The sequence below is a fragment of the Rhinolophus hipposideros genome (assembly GCF_964194185.1).
Source record: "Rhinolophus hipposideros genome assembly, chromosome: 21".
NCBI classification, from domain to species: Eukaryota; Metazoa; Chordata; class Mammalia; order Chiroptera; family Rhinolophidae; genus Rhinolophus; species Rhinolophus hipposideros.
The window spans coordinates 3564815-3581982 of record NC_138067.1 but is presented as its reverse complement, the minus strand read 5'-3'; the positions used below and the strand labels follow the sequence as shown (position 1 = coordinate 3581982).

General features: G+C 53.8%; 1 protein-coding gene across 1 annotated transcript in view; it reads left to right on the top strand.

Moving 5' to 3' along the window:
• The window catches only part of ABCC12 (ATP binding cassette subfamily C member 12), a gene marked incomplete at both ends in the record, with an annotated part of 46158 nt that overhangs the window by 10810 nt on the left and 18180 nt on the right, over nt 1-17168 (top strand). Inside the window, 11 exon segments of the mRNA XM_081030913.1 lie at nt 1369-1402; nt 1405-1631; nt 4768-4839; nt 7221-7344; nt 7551-7585; nt 10814-10945; nt 11380-11513; nt 11515-11606; nt 14300-14389; nt 15113-15216; nt 16853-17068. Of these exon segments, the coding sequence (XP_080887039.1) occupies nt 1369-1402; nt 1405-1631; nt 4768-4839; nt 7221-7344; nt 7551-7585; nt 10814-10945; nt 11380-11513; nt 11515-11606; nt 14300-14389; nt 15113-15216; nt 16853-17068 (1260 nt within the window).

Here is a 17168-nt window from a genome sequence, read left to right as displayed (position 1 = left end):
TCTGAAGTGGAGGTAAGGACAGGAAAAGGAAGGCATCCCAGGCCGGAGAACAGCATGTTCACACATCTGCAAATTCACGGAAAGAGCTTACTCCAGCCAGAAATCTGGACGCCACAAGCATCCTAAGTGTGTGGACCCCTCACCACTCACCTCCAGCCAGCCACGAGCCCTGCGGACTCATGTCCTGGTCACTGGATCCCCTCCGTTTTAAGAGATACCACTGTGAGACTGACTAGAAGGTACACTGTAGAGTCACCACTTCTGAACAAGAATCATTCCCCTCCCATCAGCGGCATGTATCACGGCGTCGGGTACCTCAGACTGAGGAACACTGCTGTTTGCTGGCTCCTCAACCTCCGGTCCGACCTTCATTCATGGCCTCACCATCTCTTGTCTGAACCATCACAGTCACTTACGGGCCACTCGTCCTTTTCGCACATCGTCCTCAAGGTCAGGTCGCATTCAGCACACAGAGAGCTGGGAAAACATTGCTCTGAGCACTGATGTTCACCTGCTGGAAATCCTGGAACCCTTGTCCTGCCCAGGACCTGGCTGAGCCCACCATCAGCGGGCCCTGTTATATCTCCACCTCCTTTCTTGCATGCTTCCTACTTTGAGCTCTGGGCCTCAGTGACTCTGAGGTGCTTGTTTCATGCTCCCACCCCAACAAACCACGCTGTTGCATGCTGTGCCCTATAGTAGAGCTCCCCCCTCCCTCCCCTGCCTCATCTATGCTTGCACTTCACCAATACAGACTCAGCTCAGGCGTCCGTTACTCAGACCTCCTGAATGGGGAGCCACGTGTACCTTCTCTGGCCGGTACAGTGCTTTGTCCCATTTTATTGAAATGATCTGTGCACGTTCCCATCTCCCCCCAGACTGTAATCTCTTCAAAGGCAGGAGGAGCCATGCCTTCTCATTTCTGCTGTTTACCCCAGAACCTGGGGCAGAGTGGGCGCTTGGCAAATGCTTTGTTGACCTAAGCTCCGTGGGGACCTAAGGAGAGGACACAGCAGAGACTGAGAGTGTGACCTTGGTTTCACCAGCATTAGGGCCAAGCAATGAAGCTCACCACCCAAAGACAGGCAAAAGTTGGCTCTTGGGCATGAGGGTCAACTGCTGGGATGAGCCTTCTCCAGGTGGGTGACCCACTAGGCCTTGTGGCTAAGGAGCCATCTGTCCTAGAGAGCACGAGCTAGCAGATGATTCTCCTGCAGGTTCTCCTAGGAGCATACCTTCAGAATACCTTCCTGGATGTCCTAGCTAGAATCGCTAAGATTGTGATTTTGGGGTCATGAGGAGATCTACTGGGATGATTCTTGCAAATGGATGATGTCTATCCAGTTAATTTTGTTTCTTTAATTTTAGAAAATTCTCATAGCGAAAAACCCCCCATCTTATATCACCAACCAGAAGACCTAGATACTGTCTTGCTTTTAGCAAATGCCACCTTGACATGGGAGCAAGAAGCTGGCATGAAAAGCAACCTAAAGAAAGTGGAGAATGAGCAAAAGCAGCAGAGGCTGGAGATGTACCGTTTGAGTCCATCAGCCCAAGAGGTCACTGGCCCAGAGCAGCACAGCGGCAGCTGCCAACCAGTTCTGCAGAATATAAGCTTTGCGGTGAGAAAGGTGGGTATGGGGCTAACGGGATGGCCGCCAGCCCTCCTCCTCGCGTCACACAGCTCGGGGCTTCTCAAGGCCCGACACAGTTCAGCATGTGTGGAGATGGGCGCGGGCTGCCTCAAGCAGGCTGTTTTCTTCCCCCGCTGTGAAAGCCATGTACGTGAACAGTGGAGCCACCCTCTTCAAGCCGAGGAGACGGTGGCAGTATTAGTAGTGACCTTTACACCCCGACGGCGTTTGGAGCTCGTTTCAGTGTTGAATGGACAGTCCATTCAGGTGGTTAGGCACTAACCGACTAACTTCCATACATCTTTTCAGATTTGTTCTTAATTTTACATGGGAATACCATGTTATGTAATAACGACCTTTCTGAGCGGGTGCATAATAACTCATTTAACCACCCCAATAACCCTACGAGGTAGGTTCTGTAGCTCCCCCCACTTCATGATTGAGGACCCGAGGCACAAGGAAGTTAAATAAGTCGCCCAAGGTCCTGCAAGTGGCAGGAAAGGGCTTCATACCCAGGCTCTGTGCTCTTCACCACCACGCAGCTCTGCTCTTGGGAAAAGCAAAATGAGGTCAACAGCAACCCAGCAATGGACGCCAGCCAGTCTGTGGCTGCTCCCCTGCCCTCAGGGCGGAGAGAGAGAATTTAGACAACGTTCTGCATTTCGGGACTGTCTGGCCTCCTCCTGCAGGTGGCGAACTGGGCAGCGGCATTCCCGGGTGGCAGCGTTGATTTTGCTGCAGAGGATTCTGCGTTCACCTCGCGCCTGGCATTTTAATCTCCTATCATGTTCCCGCACCCTTCCCCCGTGTGGGCACCACAGAAGGAGAGGTCCTTATTTACTATGTGATACTGAGCTCGGTAGCTGGTGCGGATGGGTGCCTCTTGCAGCGAAGGGCTGTCTGGCCCCTCTCCGCTGGAAACGCTATTGGGCTATTGGTCGGTTGGCTGAGCGTGATGGATTCGGCTCTCAGTTGAGTCCTGCTCTGTGCAGCCCACTCTGCTTTGTCATCACTTTCCCCGCCGGTGCCCAGCGGCCCCCACACTGCCCTGCCCACCTCGGCCCCCTCCCGAGGCCCGAGCGCACTGCTCTCCTGTCCCACAGAAGTTGCTCTTTAGGCCTCCAATTGCTTTCCTCTTCTTCCGTACGTTGGTGACGTCTGGACTTGCGCTGTGATCACGGACATGGTCAAGGTTTGTGACCTAAGGTGAAGACAGTGGTGGCAGCACAGTGAGTCACACGAATGAAGGGTGCGCTCTGGAGCCTGGAGAACCTGGGTCCAGGCTCAGCCACTGACCAGCGGCGCGACCTGCGGTGCACTAACCTCCTGCAGCCTGTTTCTTTACCTTTTGACGGATATTTGAATAATACTACCCACTTCGCAAGGTGGGTGTGAGAACCGAGAGAGACCATACACAAACGCTAATCGTGCTGATCTGAGCTGCTAACAGCCAAGTCCAGCTGAACTGCTGGCCCTCAGTGTCCCAAATTCAGGGCATCCATTGTTTTCTGCATTTACCTCCAGGATTCCATCAGACTGTAGCCTCCCCGGGGTCAGGGCGTGGTCTGTCCTTGTCATGGTGTCGCTCTGCGCTGAGCCCAGGGCCTGGCATACAGGCGGCTCCCAATATCGTTTTGTGGATGAACGAAGGGATAATCACAAACCCAGGGAGTGGAGGCCTCGTGGGTTTTCTGCTAAAGACAAGGATGAATCTAGAAAGTTCAGACCTAGCGCCATGTGGAGGACAGGACTCAAAGGACAGCCGCGTGTCTGAGCAGGCAGGATCCATCCCTGTTGTCTCTTGGTCCCAAAGGCTCCATAAGGCCCCAGTTCCCTCAGGTCCTTTTAGTGGAATTCAAATGGAGCAGCTTCTCTCCTCTGCGCGTCAGGGACCTTTGGGCTCCACGAGGCAGGGGCCACATCTGCCCCCTTTACCCCCAGCACAGCATGGAGCCTGGAGTTCAGGAAAGACTTGTCAAAGGATTGATTCCTGACGATAGCAGCAGCCCTCCTGTGCTAGGTCTGACAGGCAGGTGACGGGCCCTGGGGTCCAGCTCAGGTGGGGAGGAGCCATGTGTGGGATCCCAGAGCGCTGGTCTTAGAATGTTCTTGGGTGTTTCGATTGTAACATTGCAATGTCTGCCTGAACACAAGAGTGGACTCGTGCCCTCCTCTGAGCCTCCACGTGCATTCTTGCTCTGCGTGCCGTGGCTTCCCAGACATCTGCATGGCTCACCCTCACCTCCTTCATGTTTTACTCAAACGTCACCTGTAGCAGATACAGACAGCGGTCCACCCATGTGCTCTGGCCATCTCCTAACTGCCAGCTCTGCCTCTTTCCCCTGGGGCCCTCCCCACCACCCACAAAGTGCCAACAGACGAGGGAGCGGGTCTCAAATGCTGACTGGCGGGTTTTATCCCGACTCCCCCCGCCACTGCGGAAACAACACCACACTCCGTTCCTGTTTCCTCGAGTTTCCCAGCTGCACTGAGCTCCCTGGGCCTCCTGTGGGAGCTGACCTAACAGTATGTCCTTGATAGGCTCCCTTCTCTTTCCTGGTGTTTCCTGCACCTCCAAAACAAGCTCCTTTCACTCAAACCCTGGATTTAGGGCCTGTTTCTGGGAGAATGAGTGAAGCCATCTACCTTTCCAGGAAGGCTTCCACCCATGGGCACCACCTCTTCCCTGTTTTGTCTGTTTCCATGGCAGGCGTCTGACACACTCTGCACTTGACTTATCCTGCTTACTCTCTGTCCCCCATCCGGCCTTTAACCTCTATTGGATGTGCTTCCCTGGAGCCTGGGCACAGGATGGCCCTCAGGGCAGGACCTGGTGCTCCAGGCCAGCAAAGGTGTCTCACATCACCACTCGCTCGCTCGCTCACTCGTACTTGATTTCGAGAAGCCCTCCGCGCACTCTGACCACTGCGCAAGGGAAAGCACTTAATGAGAACTTAGGCTCCTGCACCCACCCAGGCTGTGTATCTGGGATTGGTGAGAGGTTGCAACTGCCGCCTCCCAGAGCCAGCAGGGACCCCATGGTCCCCACCCGCTCAGTCTGCAGACGACACCTGGGGCCAAGGACACCCTCTAAGGACAGGGAGAATGACTGTTTTTGCTGTCTCTCTGGCAGGGGAAGGTCCTGGGGATATGCGGGAATGTTGGAAGTGGAAAAAGCTCCCTCATTGCAGCTCTCCTTGGACAGGTGAGCTGTGTGGCTGCGCTGTGAGGCTGGAACACTAAGGTGACAGTGACATGGTTCCCTGCCTGTCATGTTTGGGGCCCTGTGAGAACAGCAGACCCAGCGGCTGGACACGGGGCACGTAGGTAGTTGAGGATCATTTCCAGGAGGTTAATGAACTTGGCAGCTGCACGCTCCTTGGCCAGACAGGGGCTGCGCTTTTCACAGACTCTCGGGTTTGCCTCCTGAGGCTGTGTGTTAAATGGGGACTGCTTCCTTGCCGAGAGCTCCGTCTTGGTCAAAGGAAGAGATGGGTCATTAAGTCCATCGTTTTCCCCACGACTCAAGCTGTCTTGATTAGCAAGGCCAGCCCGGCAGCTTAGCAGGGAAGGACCCGGGAGCCTGAGACTCACAATGACTTTGGATGTGTTTTTCCCTCGTCGGTCTCCATGCCCTGGTGTCTGCCCAGAGCAGCTGCTCGAGCAAGCCTTCCTCCATGACAGAGTGGCTGAATGCACGCACGAACGAAAGCAGCGGTGTGCCCCCAGCTTCTCTCCACACCTCATGGTAGGAAGAGGAGGAACCCGGGGTTCTCGTCCCTTGTCTTCAGCTGTGTGACCCCCAAGGAATGGCCAAGCCGCGTACAGAATTCACAGACTCCTCAGTTGTCAGAGTTTCTCATCTCAAACGAGTGAGAAACTTTCTGGGGAAATATATTACGTCCTCTTTCCCCCCACTTTGCTGCTCCTGGAGAGAAGTTTGGGCACCTGGCACTGTCCTTGCCTGCAGCAGGGAGAGGGGAAGGCACCTTTGAAGAAATGGGGCTGCCAGGCTCCGAACAATCCCCCCGACCAGGGTGACTTTTTTGGACTCACTTCTAGAAAGAGTGAGAACTCCTTCTCTGCCCAACGGTGGAGGCGGGGGCTGGGGCAGAATCAGGTGAACTCCCGAGATCCCAGAAGCCTGCTCCGGATTCCTCGGAGACGGGTGTGTTACAGGTGGCCCCGGCCAGTTCTTTACCTTACAGGATGCTGTGAGGCTCTTCCCGCACCCTGTAAGAGAGGAGCCCGCCTCTGCTCAGACCCCCGCAGTGATGGGAGCGCATCACAGCCAGTCCCCTCTTTGGAGAGGTTTGGTATCCACTGCAGTGACATTTCCTCCTTTGAACTTCTACCCTCTGCTCTGCTCCCTCGGACCGTCCCAGAGAAAATAACTGTGTCTGCCCTGTGACAGGGGTGGGGTAAGGCCCCTCACTGTGGTCACTGGGGAGGCTGGGTGGCTAAGCGAGCGGGCTCCGGACTGCCTGGGTTCACCCTGTCTCGGCTTTATGTTCACCGTTTCATCTTGGACAGGTATCGTCACCTCTCCGAGCCTCAGTTTCCTCATCTGTAAAATGGGGCTAAGGAGGGTCATAGTGAGGGTTAAACGACATACTGTATGTAATGTAACAGTCGGCTGTAGCGTGATTCGCAGCGGCAGTGACCATTACTTTATATGCACTTCACACAGTGCCTGGCATATGCCGTTCATCGTAGCTGTCATATTACTATTACCATTATCGTCACCATTCTGTGTCCTGCAAGGTTAATGTTCTTTGCCCCTTGGACCATTCCTGAGGCGAAGCAGCATCACCTCCCTCAATCACCTTGGCCATCCTCCTTCTCTGTCTCTGACACACTCTCACTGTCCCATGAGCGTCAGCCCTCAGCGTCGCATCACAGCCGGCCTCCATGTTTCCTCTCCCGACGGCTATGAACACGGCCTCACCAATAGCATCTACTGGGGCCATCTTAAATGAACTTGTGCCCTCAGGGTCACAGACTGGAGCCCAGGCATGTTTTTTAATTGGATTGTCCAATGTTTTAAAAGTCCAAAATTTCCACAGGAAACTAGATTTTCTGCTCCTCTTGCAAAATGCGACACTCTGGCTGCACGAGGCCTGCATCCTTGCACAGCACCAGCTCTGCTCCTGAGGACAGGGCAAGGCAGGGCCACCACCATAACAGTGCAGGATGTGGCAGGGCCACCGCCACAACAATCCAGGTCCACTGGGGGCCTGGCTGAGGAAGGGGAGCCAGTCAGTGCACCCGAAGGAAAAGGGAGCTTTGGTGATGGGTCCGCTCAGGGGGCACCTTGCTTGAGCTGCACCAAGGTGCTGTGTATGCTAGCAGCACCCTGCAGACAGGACTCACCACTGCCTTTTCTAGAACATTCCTGACTGGCCCCTTGCAGATGGTTGACTTTGAGACCCTCGATACCCACAGTTGGGCTTTGCAGTGTGTGGACAAGACATCCTGTCACCCTTCTGCACCTTCAGAATGAACGCTCAGTGACAAGGGGGTGCAGTGGGCCCCGGGGAGGTCGGCGGGTCTGCGTCTGAAGGGGGTCTGGTACTGTGGTTCCAGATGCAGTTACAACAAGGGGCTGTGGCCGTCGGCGGGACCCTGGCCTGCGTTTCCCAGCAAGTGTGGATCTTCCATGGAAATGTGAGAGAGAACATATTATTTGGAGAAAAGTATGATCCCAAAGGTAAGACGAGGTGCTGTCGTGCTTGGGACGCTCTGCTACACACGTGACCCCATTGGTAATGGCTGCTGAGCTTCTTTTTGTTTTGTTTTTGAACAAGTCCTGGTTCAACACTGATCAGATCCAAATGGGTGATGCTTTTTCTCCTCCTGACCGAGGGTTGGGGAGAGGTGCCTTCTGCTGACCACTGGTCACACTCTCGGGCACAGATGGAATTGACACGTGGCTCCCGGTGCTGAGCAGTGTATGTTTGGAGGGTCTGTGTACCAGTGCACGTGTTCTCTGAGAAGAGGAAGGCAAATCTGGCAGTTTTGCTTTAGGCCAAGTAACCAAAACTTTGCTTGAAATCATGAGCAGCAGGTATGCAATTCATCAGCGCTGCAATGATTACGTGACATCAGAGATATCACGAGATGTTGCTATTCATGTCCTCAAAATGAAACAAATTCAAAGTTCAAGTCGTAATTCTGCAGACACTGTGGGCCGTTATCTCTGAGCTCTGGCAAGCAGCAACTTCCTGTGGTTCTCTGCGGGGTTGGCTGTGCTGCCATGTACAGACTCTCCTTAGAGCCCCATAACCACCCGCTTAGGGAGATCCTGGCCCCATTTTACAGATGAAAAGGCTGCGGCCCAGAGAGGAGAGCTGACCTGCCCAGGGCAAAGCTGTTCAGTGGCAGAGCTGAGGCCTGAACTCCAGGCCAGCAGCACCGGCTCCTGCTGGATGCCTGGCAGCTGGGCCACCTGAAGCCTCCCAGTGCAGTGCAGACACAAGGGATTGATTTTATGAGTCAGGCTGTCAGCTTTCCAACGGCTGCCTGGACTTCCCCATGCTCTTATCTGAACCCACAAACTCTGCCTTTGCTGGCCTGCACGCGCCAGCATGTGGGTTCCCAGCAAGAGGTCTGTCAGCGCCCTCCTCGTCCCCCGCCATGGCGTCCTGCTGCCAGGAGGCTCGGGAGTGGCAGGAAGCTCTGACCAGCGCGGCTGTCCTTGGCACCAGCTGAATTGCTCTGCTCAGCACTCTCAGCCTGCCATAGACTGGCCACTTCGCAGCCCCGCCTGGAATGGCTTCTCTCTCTTTTCGGAAGCCATGGCTACAAGGAAGTGTTCCTGTCTTTATCAGTGAGGACGTCAGCGGGCAAACATTGACCGCATAACCTGCACTGCCCAAGACCACGGGGGACACGGGGGTGGCTCAGAGGTATCTCAAGTCTGGAAGGGGCTGCAAAAGACGCACAGAAATGACAGTGAAACAAGGAGGAAGGTGCCAAGTGACAGGGGCTGAGCTGGATTGCTCAAAGGCAACAGAGGTCACAAGAGGAAAGAGAAGCTGGCGCTTCAATTGGGCCTCAAAGGATGGATCGAGTCCCCTCCACATGTGGCATCTCTAGCAGCGGTTTTGCTCCTGGGATGGACATTGTGGCTTTCAGGCCCAGGATGGAGGGAGGAAGTTTAAGATGGGGGGGTGGGGAGTGGCCAGGGGTTGAAGATGCACTGAGCAGGCTGAAGCTCGTAGTTGGCGACTGGCAAATGTAATAATACTAACGACCCCGATGGGGAACTGGCAGTGAGCCAGGCGTGCAAACGGCGTTGCCCATGTTTCTGCTTCCTGCTCACAATCCAATGAGAGTTGTTAGCCCAGTTTTATAGGGTGGAGTGTGACGGTGAAGGAGGGACAGTCATGTGGCTAAGGTTACACAGCTGGATTCAAACCCTGGGGACAGGAAGGCACAGTGAGGGCACGAGCAGACAAAGGCAACGTCTAGTCGGGAAGATAAGCATGGTGACCACAGCTCTGCACTATGGAGGTCCAGTCCCTGGAGACCACCTGTCCTTCTGAGGAGTCCTGGGGACCCGGAGGGGACTCCTGGCACCTGACACACGTGGGCTGCAGCTGTCCTGCCAGGAGTCCTCATCGTGGGGCGGTCACCTCAGCCCTGGTCCAGTCTTCGAACCTCGCCAGGCAGCTATGTGACCTCAGGCATGAACTGTCTTCCCCCCAGGGCTCAGTCTCCTGAGAGAGCCCACCTTTCACCAAGGTCATTTTATCTCATTCTTGACGTAGTGAAAAATGCAGGCAGCCACCAGATGGCACTGGAATGTCAGTCCGACTGTCCAGTGCTGGGAGGAGGGGGCTCAGAGCCCCAACGCAGAGCCTCTGGGCTTTTCCGGAACATTTCTCCGCTGCTTTTACTCTGGGGCATGCAGGCATGCTTCCAGATGCTTTTAGGCGCGTGGGTTGGACAACAGCTCTTTTGGGAAACAAATAAAATGAGGCCAGTGCCCGGTCCCTGAAGTCCAACCCATATTTCGAGTCATATTTTGTGAGTATGCAGAACAGAGCTGCTCAAATCACACCTAGTCTCACTGGAGAGAACTGGGGGCTCACTGGTGAGACGGGCGTCACCAGGAGCTTCCGGGGCTGGAACATGTGCCCCACACAGGCAGAAAAGGCTGTGGGGCTGGAACAAGTCCAGTCGCCCCGTCTGGAAGATGGGCTGGTAACAGCTGCCTGCTCTCTTTATGGGCTGTGGGAGATCGAGAGATTGGAAAGTTAGAAAAAGCTAGGCGAAGGTGAGACGCTGTTGTCAGGAAAATGGCTGTCAGAAAGTGTCCCAACTGGACATTAAACGCCATGCTGTTCCTGCTTAGATTGTCCAGGAAAGTGGACAAGGAGCTGGGCAGTTAGTCTGAGGGAGGCAGGAAGCCTGGAGCTGCCCAACCTGTCGGAACAGCTGTCATTTGGCCTTTGGGCACCACCATCACCCCCACACCCCACCGAGTGCACCAAAGGTAGCCACTTCTTTCCGGCTTCTAATCAAGAGCATCAAGGGTTGATTTGACCTTGGGTGGACCCCGCAGTACAGGGGATGACCTTTGGCTGTACTGCAAAGGTGTCTTCAGGCTGAGCTGTGTTAAATCTCACCAGCATGGTGCTTGCTTCTAGGAGGAAGCTTCCTGCCCTTAGGTAGGCTGATCCCACAGGGAGAACTCCGTCTCATTCCCGAAGGAGAAGGAACCCCTCTTGGCAGAAGTCGTTGATCTTAGGAGCAATATGGAAATGACTGGAAATCAAATTAGAAAAACAGAAGTGCTTTGGGTAAAAAACGTGGGATGCTATCATTAAACGTAGCTATATTTTCATCGTACAGATAAAGCTGGTGTAAACGCCTCAGGCCAAAGGGGGCGGCCTGGCACCTGACAATGACGAGGTCATCGATGAGACCCCATTTCCTTTCCACCACACCTTGGCTGTAGTGACTGTCAATTTCACATTCCAAACCTCCACAATCAGACTTCTTAGCAGGGCGGCGCATTTAGGAAGCAAATAGCCAAGGCAGGTTTAGTGTGCGCAGTGACAAGCCAAAGCCCCCTTTGCACCATGGGACACCGCTGGATGGGAGTCTGGCAAGGCGCTCTCCTCTCTTAGAAAGGCAGGACTTCACTGTAGATCGCTTTACTGTCTCTGTAGTTCTTGATGTCTTGTGATGAAGTCATTTTGTTAGAAGATGGAGAAGTTTGTGAGAAGGGAACCCACAAGGTAATGGAGGAGAGGGGATGCTATGCACAACTGGTTCACAGCCTCCGAGGACTGCAATTCAAGGTGACCTGCTGGTACCTGGGTGTGAGCATACCTGGGTGTGAGCGTACCTGGGTGTGAGCGCACCTGGGTGTACCTGGGTGTGAGCGCACCTGGGTGTACCTGGGTGTGAGCGCACCTGGGTGTACCTGGGTGTGAGCGTACCTGGGTGTGAGCGTACCTGGGTGTACCTGGGTGTGAGCGTACCTGGGTGTGAGCGTACCAGGGTGTGAGTGTACCTGGGTGTACCTGGGTGTGAGCATACCAGGGTGTGAGCGTACCTGGGTGTGAGCGTACCAGGGTGTGAGCGTACCTGGGTGTACCTGGATGTACCTGGATGTGAGCGTACCTGGGTGTGAGCGTACCTGGGTTTGAGAGAGTGAGGGGCCTGCCCTCCTGACTTCCGGCCTGGGAGTTCTGTCAGTCGGCTTTCAGAAGGCATCTCATTTTGTCTCCAGGATCCTGAGCACATTTACAATGCAGCAATGGTGGAAGCCCTTAAGGAGAGCCCTGCTGACAGAGATGAAGGTGCTGGTACAACCAGAGTTCGAATCCTGCCTCTCTTGTTACCTGTGGCTTGTGAGTGGACACTGATCTCTATTTCTCACTCTAGTTTTGGCTCCAGGAGACGAAAAAGAGGAAGGGAAAGAATCCGACACAGACTCCGCATTTGTAGACATCAGCAGTATTTACCATTCATTGCCTCAGTTACATAAATACACGTGTGTGTTAAGCTTCCACCATTTGGGGAAGAGGAGTGGGGCATGGGGCGTGTGGTCTGGGGCAGGTAGAATTACAGGGTCCCATGTAGTGAGAGCCTTGGGGTTCCACTGCCTGAGTCCAAGCCTTGCTCAACCACTTATGACTTTTACAACTTGGCCACTCTAAGGTTGGCCACAACCTTAGTTTCTTCATCTGTAAAATGGGGAAATAATAGTGCCAACCTCATAGGTTCCTGCAACAATTACATAAGAAGCTGTACATAAAATGTGCAGTGCCCGACATATAGTAACCCTCAATAGTAGTTGTTATTATTCATTGAAAAGATCAAAGCAATGCACAGAGATTAATTAGATTAAAGCACACACAACATAAGAAAGGGTTGTGCAGTGGTGAAGAGATTGCGGCGAGATAAGGCCATTCATTCTTTCACCAAGTAAGGACTAAACATTCTCCTGTGTGCCAGGCACTAAGCTAGTCTGAGGACAGGAAAGAAATATGCCCTTGTCCTGATAAGGGAGAGGGGAGTCACAGGCCAGTGGAGACTTGTGGGAAGTTGTGATACGAGTAATGGGGAGTTGTAGAGGGCTTGACGAGTCGGGGGGGCTTCCCAGAGGGGGCAGCCTTTGGACGGGTCCTTCAAGGCTGTGGAGGAGTTTGCAGGGGACACAGATGAGGAAGGGAGAGGACTGGGGTTGAGGCTACGAGGGGATTCCAGGAAAGCAGAGAGGAGAGGTGAGGAGATGCGCCTGGTGAGGCCCGCTGGGCGGGCTGCCTCCTCGTTCCCCAGACACTGCTGCCTTCATCCCTTCATCCCTTCTCCACTGTTGAGCCTACTCTGTGCCCTGCCTGCCCCGCCGTGGCCCTGAGGGGCAGGGATCAAAACCCAGTCTCTTTCCTCAAAGTGTCCACAACACGGTGACTTTCCAAGTCAGTGTTCTCTTCCTCAATAATGTGTGGCTGAGAAAAAGCCTTAGTAGAGTTCATCAAATTTAAGATGCCATCCATTTTAAGATCACTTTATGTACTCCTGTACTTAGAAAGAAAAATCTCTGCCAACTAGACAATATGGCATGCTACCGAATGGAAGGCACATCTGATTTCAGAGGTGTTAAAATATGGCGGAAAAAAAGTGTCTTTGAATGGACGAGATTTGGCACCAGTCCTGGTGCTTGTGACAAATGCATGCACGTTTGGAAAGACAACATATTTTCACTGCTCTGGAGGCTGCCAAGGCTGAAGTGAGGTGCCCAGCCATCTCTCCCCGGCTTTCCCAGGGAAGTTCTGGGCTGCCCAGGATTTGGGGTCCTGTGGAAATAGAAAACCCTGTGCCTCTTTTCCTTCTCTCCCCCCTTCTCTGGAGAGAAGTGTGAAATTAAACGATTTGGAAACTGTAGGAAGGGAACGAGTTAAGGGGGTGCTGCCCGCCACGCCTGGCATTTTCTAGAGCGCAGCACAGGGGAGCAGAGTGTCCGCAGCTCTCAGGGCTGGGATTTGACCCAGTCCTTTTGTGTTCCAGGACGCCTCCGTTCATTAGGCTGTGCCCACCTGCCGAGACTTCTCCTTCATTTTGCAGTCCCAAAGGGAGACACAATGAGTGAGAATCAGGCTGAAGCTTTTCAAAGAAGCGCAAAGGTTCTCAGGTCCCCAGGTTTGGGTATAATGATGGGTCTATTCAGGGTGGTGCATTTGAGGTGTGAAAGCTCTCCCTGGCAGGGCAGGTGCAGGCGTGAGCACGGCCGTAGGTAGGGGAGTCCCATGTCAGCTCCATTTATCTCTGTTTGTAAAAGCCAAGTGTGTCTCAGGATTCTGCTTTGGGCTGACATATCCATTTCCTCTGGAGGGGGGGCATGAGGCTCTCTCACTCCTGATGGCTGAGATGGCTTCAGCCAGCAGCCCTGCGCCTGAGTGCTACTTCCATGAGCACATGACAGCCATTTTCCTTGGACAATGGAGAGGACCGGGGCAGCCACGCGGCTGTCTGAGGAGGGTGCCTGGGTGTCTTCTGCACCGTGAGCTCAGAGAACCTGGGGGCCTCCTCCTCCTTGCTCGTCCTGGAGTAGATGGGGTGGGTGCCCTGAGTGCTTCAGCACACGCAGGCTGGCTCCCAGCTGCTTGGCTTTGCCTGGGGGCTCTCCGGATCTGCCAGCTGCAGGTCAAGGTGAGGTGCTGAGAATTAACCCCCAGGGAGCAGCGGCCGATGGGAGCTGATACAGAAATATCTTCGATTGCTGTGATCATGTGAGAAACCTGTGGGCTGTTTCCCTGGTTCGAGATTTCTCCACGTGGGATTAAGACATGACTGGCTTGATGAGACGCCTTGGATTTTTCCTTCTCATCCCTCCCCTACTCCCTGCAGCTCCTCCATAAATGGCATGTAGTCATAGCCTTGTCTTAGGATCTGTTTCTGGAGAACTCGACCAAGACAACCTGTCTCCCTAGGGTAGAGCACATAGTAGGTGCTTAGTAAATATTTCTCAAAAGACCAAAAGCCACCTGCCTCACAGGCTATAATGAGGACCAAACAAAATAAAATGAGCAAAAGTGAGATAGGAATCTGAAAGCATAGAGCAAATGGCAGGAAAGGTAACCGCCCTGAGTGGTGGCGTGCGGCCCGTGGGAGGGGTGCCCCTGCCCCACCAGTGTTTGTTGCCACAGCTCCAGCGCACCAGCTCGTCCAGACCGAATCCCCCCAGGAAGGAACCGTGACCTGGAGAACATATCACACACATATCAAGGCGTCTGGAGGTTCGGTGTAAAACAACGGGTTTTTAAATTTTACTTTGCATTCAAAAAAATTCCTCCTTAGACTGTTGGGTTCCCATTTTATGATTTCTCCCCCCACCCTTCTTACTGTTTAAAGGAGGATGTTTCTCACAGTGGCCCATGCAGGGATAGAACCGGCAACCTCGGTGCTACTGAACTAACCAGCTGCCCCTATGATTTCTTCAACAGTGACTCTTTATGCTAAAGCTGTTTATCCATGATTTTAATTTTCCCCTAAAAATCTGAAGTTTGATAATACAGCCTTTTAAACGGAATCCTCTTTTATCTCCGTTAAAGCTGCCAGACTGTTCATTGAAACGAGAGAGCAGTGGCGTCACCAGCTATGGTTCTTCTGTGAAGCTCAAAGCAAGGTTCCCATCTCAGCACACAAAACATACCTGTAGTTTCATTCCCTGCCTCTCCCCAGCAAGACGGGGTTTGATTTGTTTGTTTTCAGGGAGTACTGAGTCACTTCCATTAAAGTGCACCTTGGTGGTTTCTGCAATATGTTGACAACTGGAACCCATTTTCCAACCAGGTGGAACAGACACCCCCACTGGGGTTCAGGGACGCAACATCCAGAATTGTCCCATCAGCCTAGAAGGTGGTTCCCTTCTAGGGGTGGGGGGCGTGCTCTTGTAGGTTTTGCATTTCCCATCAGGGCTGGCCTGGGGAACCCCTTGGACCTCTCCCCTCCTCTTGCAGGGTACCTCCTCTCTCTCTTCACCGTATCCCTCTTCCTCCTGATGACTGGCAGCTCTGCCTTCAGCAACTGGTGGCTGGGTTTCTGGTTAGACAAGGGCTCACAGGTGAGTTTCCCTCTGGCATTGGAAAATGTGGGGTGAGTTAGAGTCTGAATGCGCCCACAACACACAATGAGCTCATTTGCCCCTTTCCATGAAGCTGAGGTCAGTTGCTTACACCACATGATTGAGCTCCTGAAATCCCCTTCGACTTTTCATGACAAATAGGCCTTGGACTTTTTGTGTGGCACCTTGAGTTTTTAAAGGACTGGCTACAAAGATTGCGCCAGGTAAAGACGGCAAGTCTGTGGGGTCACGGATGTGCAGCACAGAGCGTTTGGCAGCTTCTGTTGTAGGAGCCTCTGAGGACGGGTCAGGGCGTTGGGGGAGGCTGACACAGATTTGTCTTCCTGTCTCTGAAGAGAAACCGGCAGCTTGACGACATTGCCGGTGCCAGAGGGTTCCACCCTCTGTGGCTCTGCTCCCCCAAGTCCCTGTACAGGAATGGGACGCGCAAGAGTCAGACTCGGTCCCTGGATGTGCTGCAGGGCCCCGGGTGTCTCTCTGCCTCCCAGGCTGTCATCTAGGCCAGAGCACCTCCTGGGAAGGACGGATAAGTCTGCTCTCGCTTGAGCTTGCCGGAAGCTCTCCCAACACTTGGCCAATAGTTTCAATGCTTTCCTGGAGCCCCAGGGAATACTGTGGGGTTGCCTGCCCATCCTCCAAGGTTATAGTTTGGTACAGTTCTGTTGCTATGACAACCATAGTGAGGAGGCCTGGGGAGATGTGGGCAGTGGAGTGGCGCTATGCCCTCCTGGAGTTTGGTACAGCTTCCTGAGGCCATTTCCAGGAGAAGCCAATCGGAGGCTGGCTCTGTGCAGTAAGAGGGCCGTCTCTGGGGCATATGGGTCCCCCAGGGCCCCGCTAGCTCATGAGGAGTCTTTCCGTGAGCAGCCCCGTCCTAGGCAGTGCCACTGGCTAATTGAGCACGCAGCAACGATGGCAGAGCGAAGCCTCCTTCTCCATCAGTTAGCCCCCCAGGGATGTTTTAGCAGTTATGGATGTTTATCCATCAGCCTCCACCTCTGGTTTACACTTCCGCTCTTGCTGTCATCAGCAAAATGGCATTTAGAAGAAAGATGCTTGTTTGCTCCCTAAAGGCAGTCTTGCCTTTTAGTATATGACTTAAGAGAAAAACGAAACTGCCAGTTTCTCAGGAGGCGGCGATGGCTTCTCCCCAGAAATGCTGGCAAAAATGTGTTGTCCTTGGGCGAGATGGATCCACACGTGGTTTCTTTGAGCCCTCGACTCTCCAAGGTGCCTGCGGTGAGTGTTGCTCAGCCAGGCTCGTGGAAGCCAGATTTCCTTTGTTTCTGTCACCGTCCTAGCCCAGCACCACCTCTGGTCTCCTGGGGCACAGCCAGCTTCTGGACAGCTGCTCTGTGCCCGTCTGGTTTGTTCCCTTTGCTTTGTCACTGACTGTGCCAAGCCTCCTAAGCGGGCGGCCTCTCGGGGTCACGCGGCCCAGCAGGAGGACCCATGCAGAGCTCAGAGGCCCCCAAAGGGAACTGACTTGATTTAACCACCTGACTCATTCTTAACAATTATGGCCTTTTTTCAGTTTCTTCTCTCTGGAAAATTCCCACTCCACTGTCCTGACAGTTGACCACTTCTTGGTGCTTCTTCTCGTTTTTCTCCAAAGGTGACCTGTGGGACCCAGGGCAACAGGAGCATGTGTGAGATGGGCGTGGTGCTGGCAGACACCGGGCAGCACGTGTACCAGTGGGTGTATGCAGGCAGCATGGCGTCCGTGCTGGCGTGCGCTGTCACCCAGGGCTTCACCTTCACCAAGACCACCCTGATGGCGTCCTCCTGGCTGCACGATCGTGTGTTTGACAAGGTGCAGTTCCCTGAAGCAGTGTGCTTACTGGTCCATCTGTCAACAGGGTTTATTGAGCACCTACAACGCGCCAGGTACTGTGCTAGGCTCCGGGGACAGACACGGGGCTCGTGGCGCT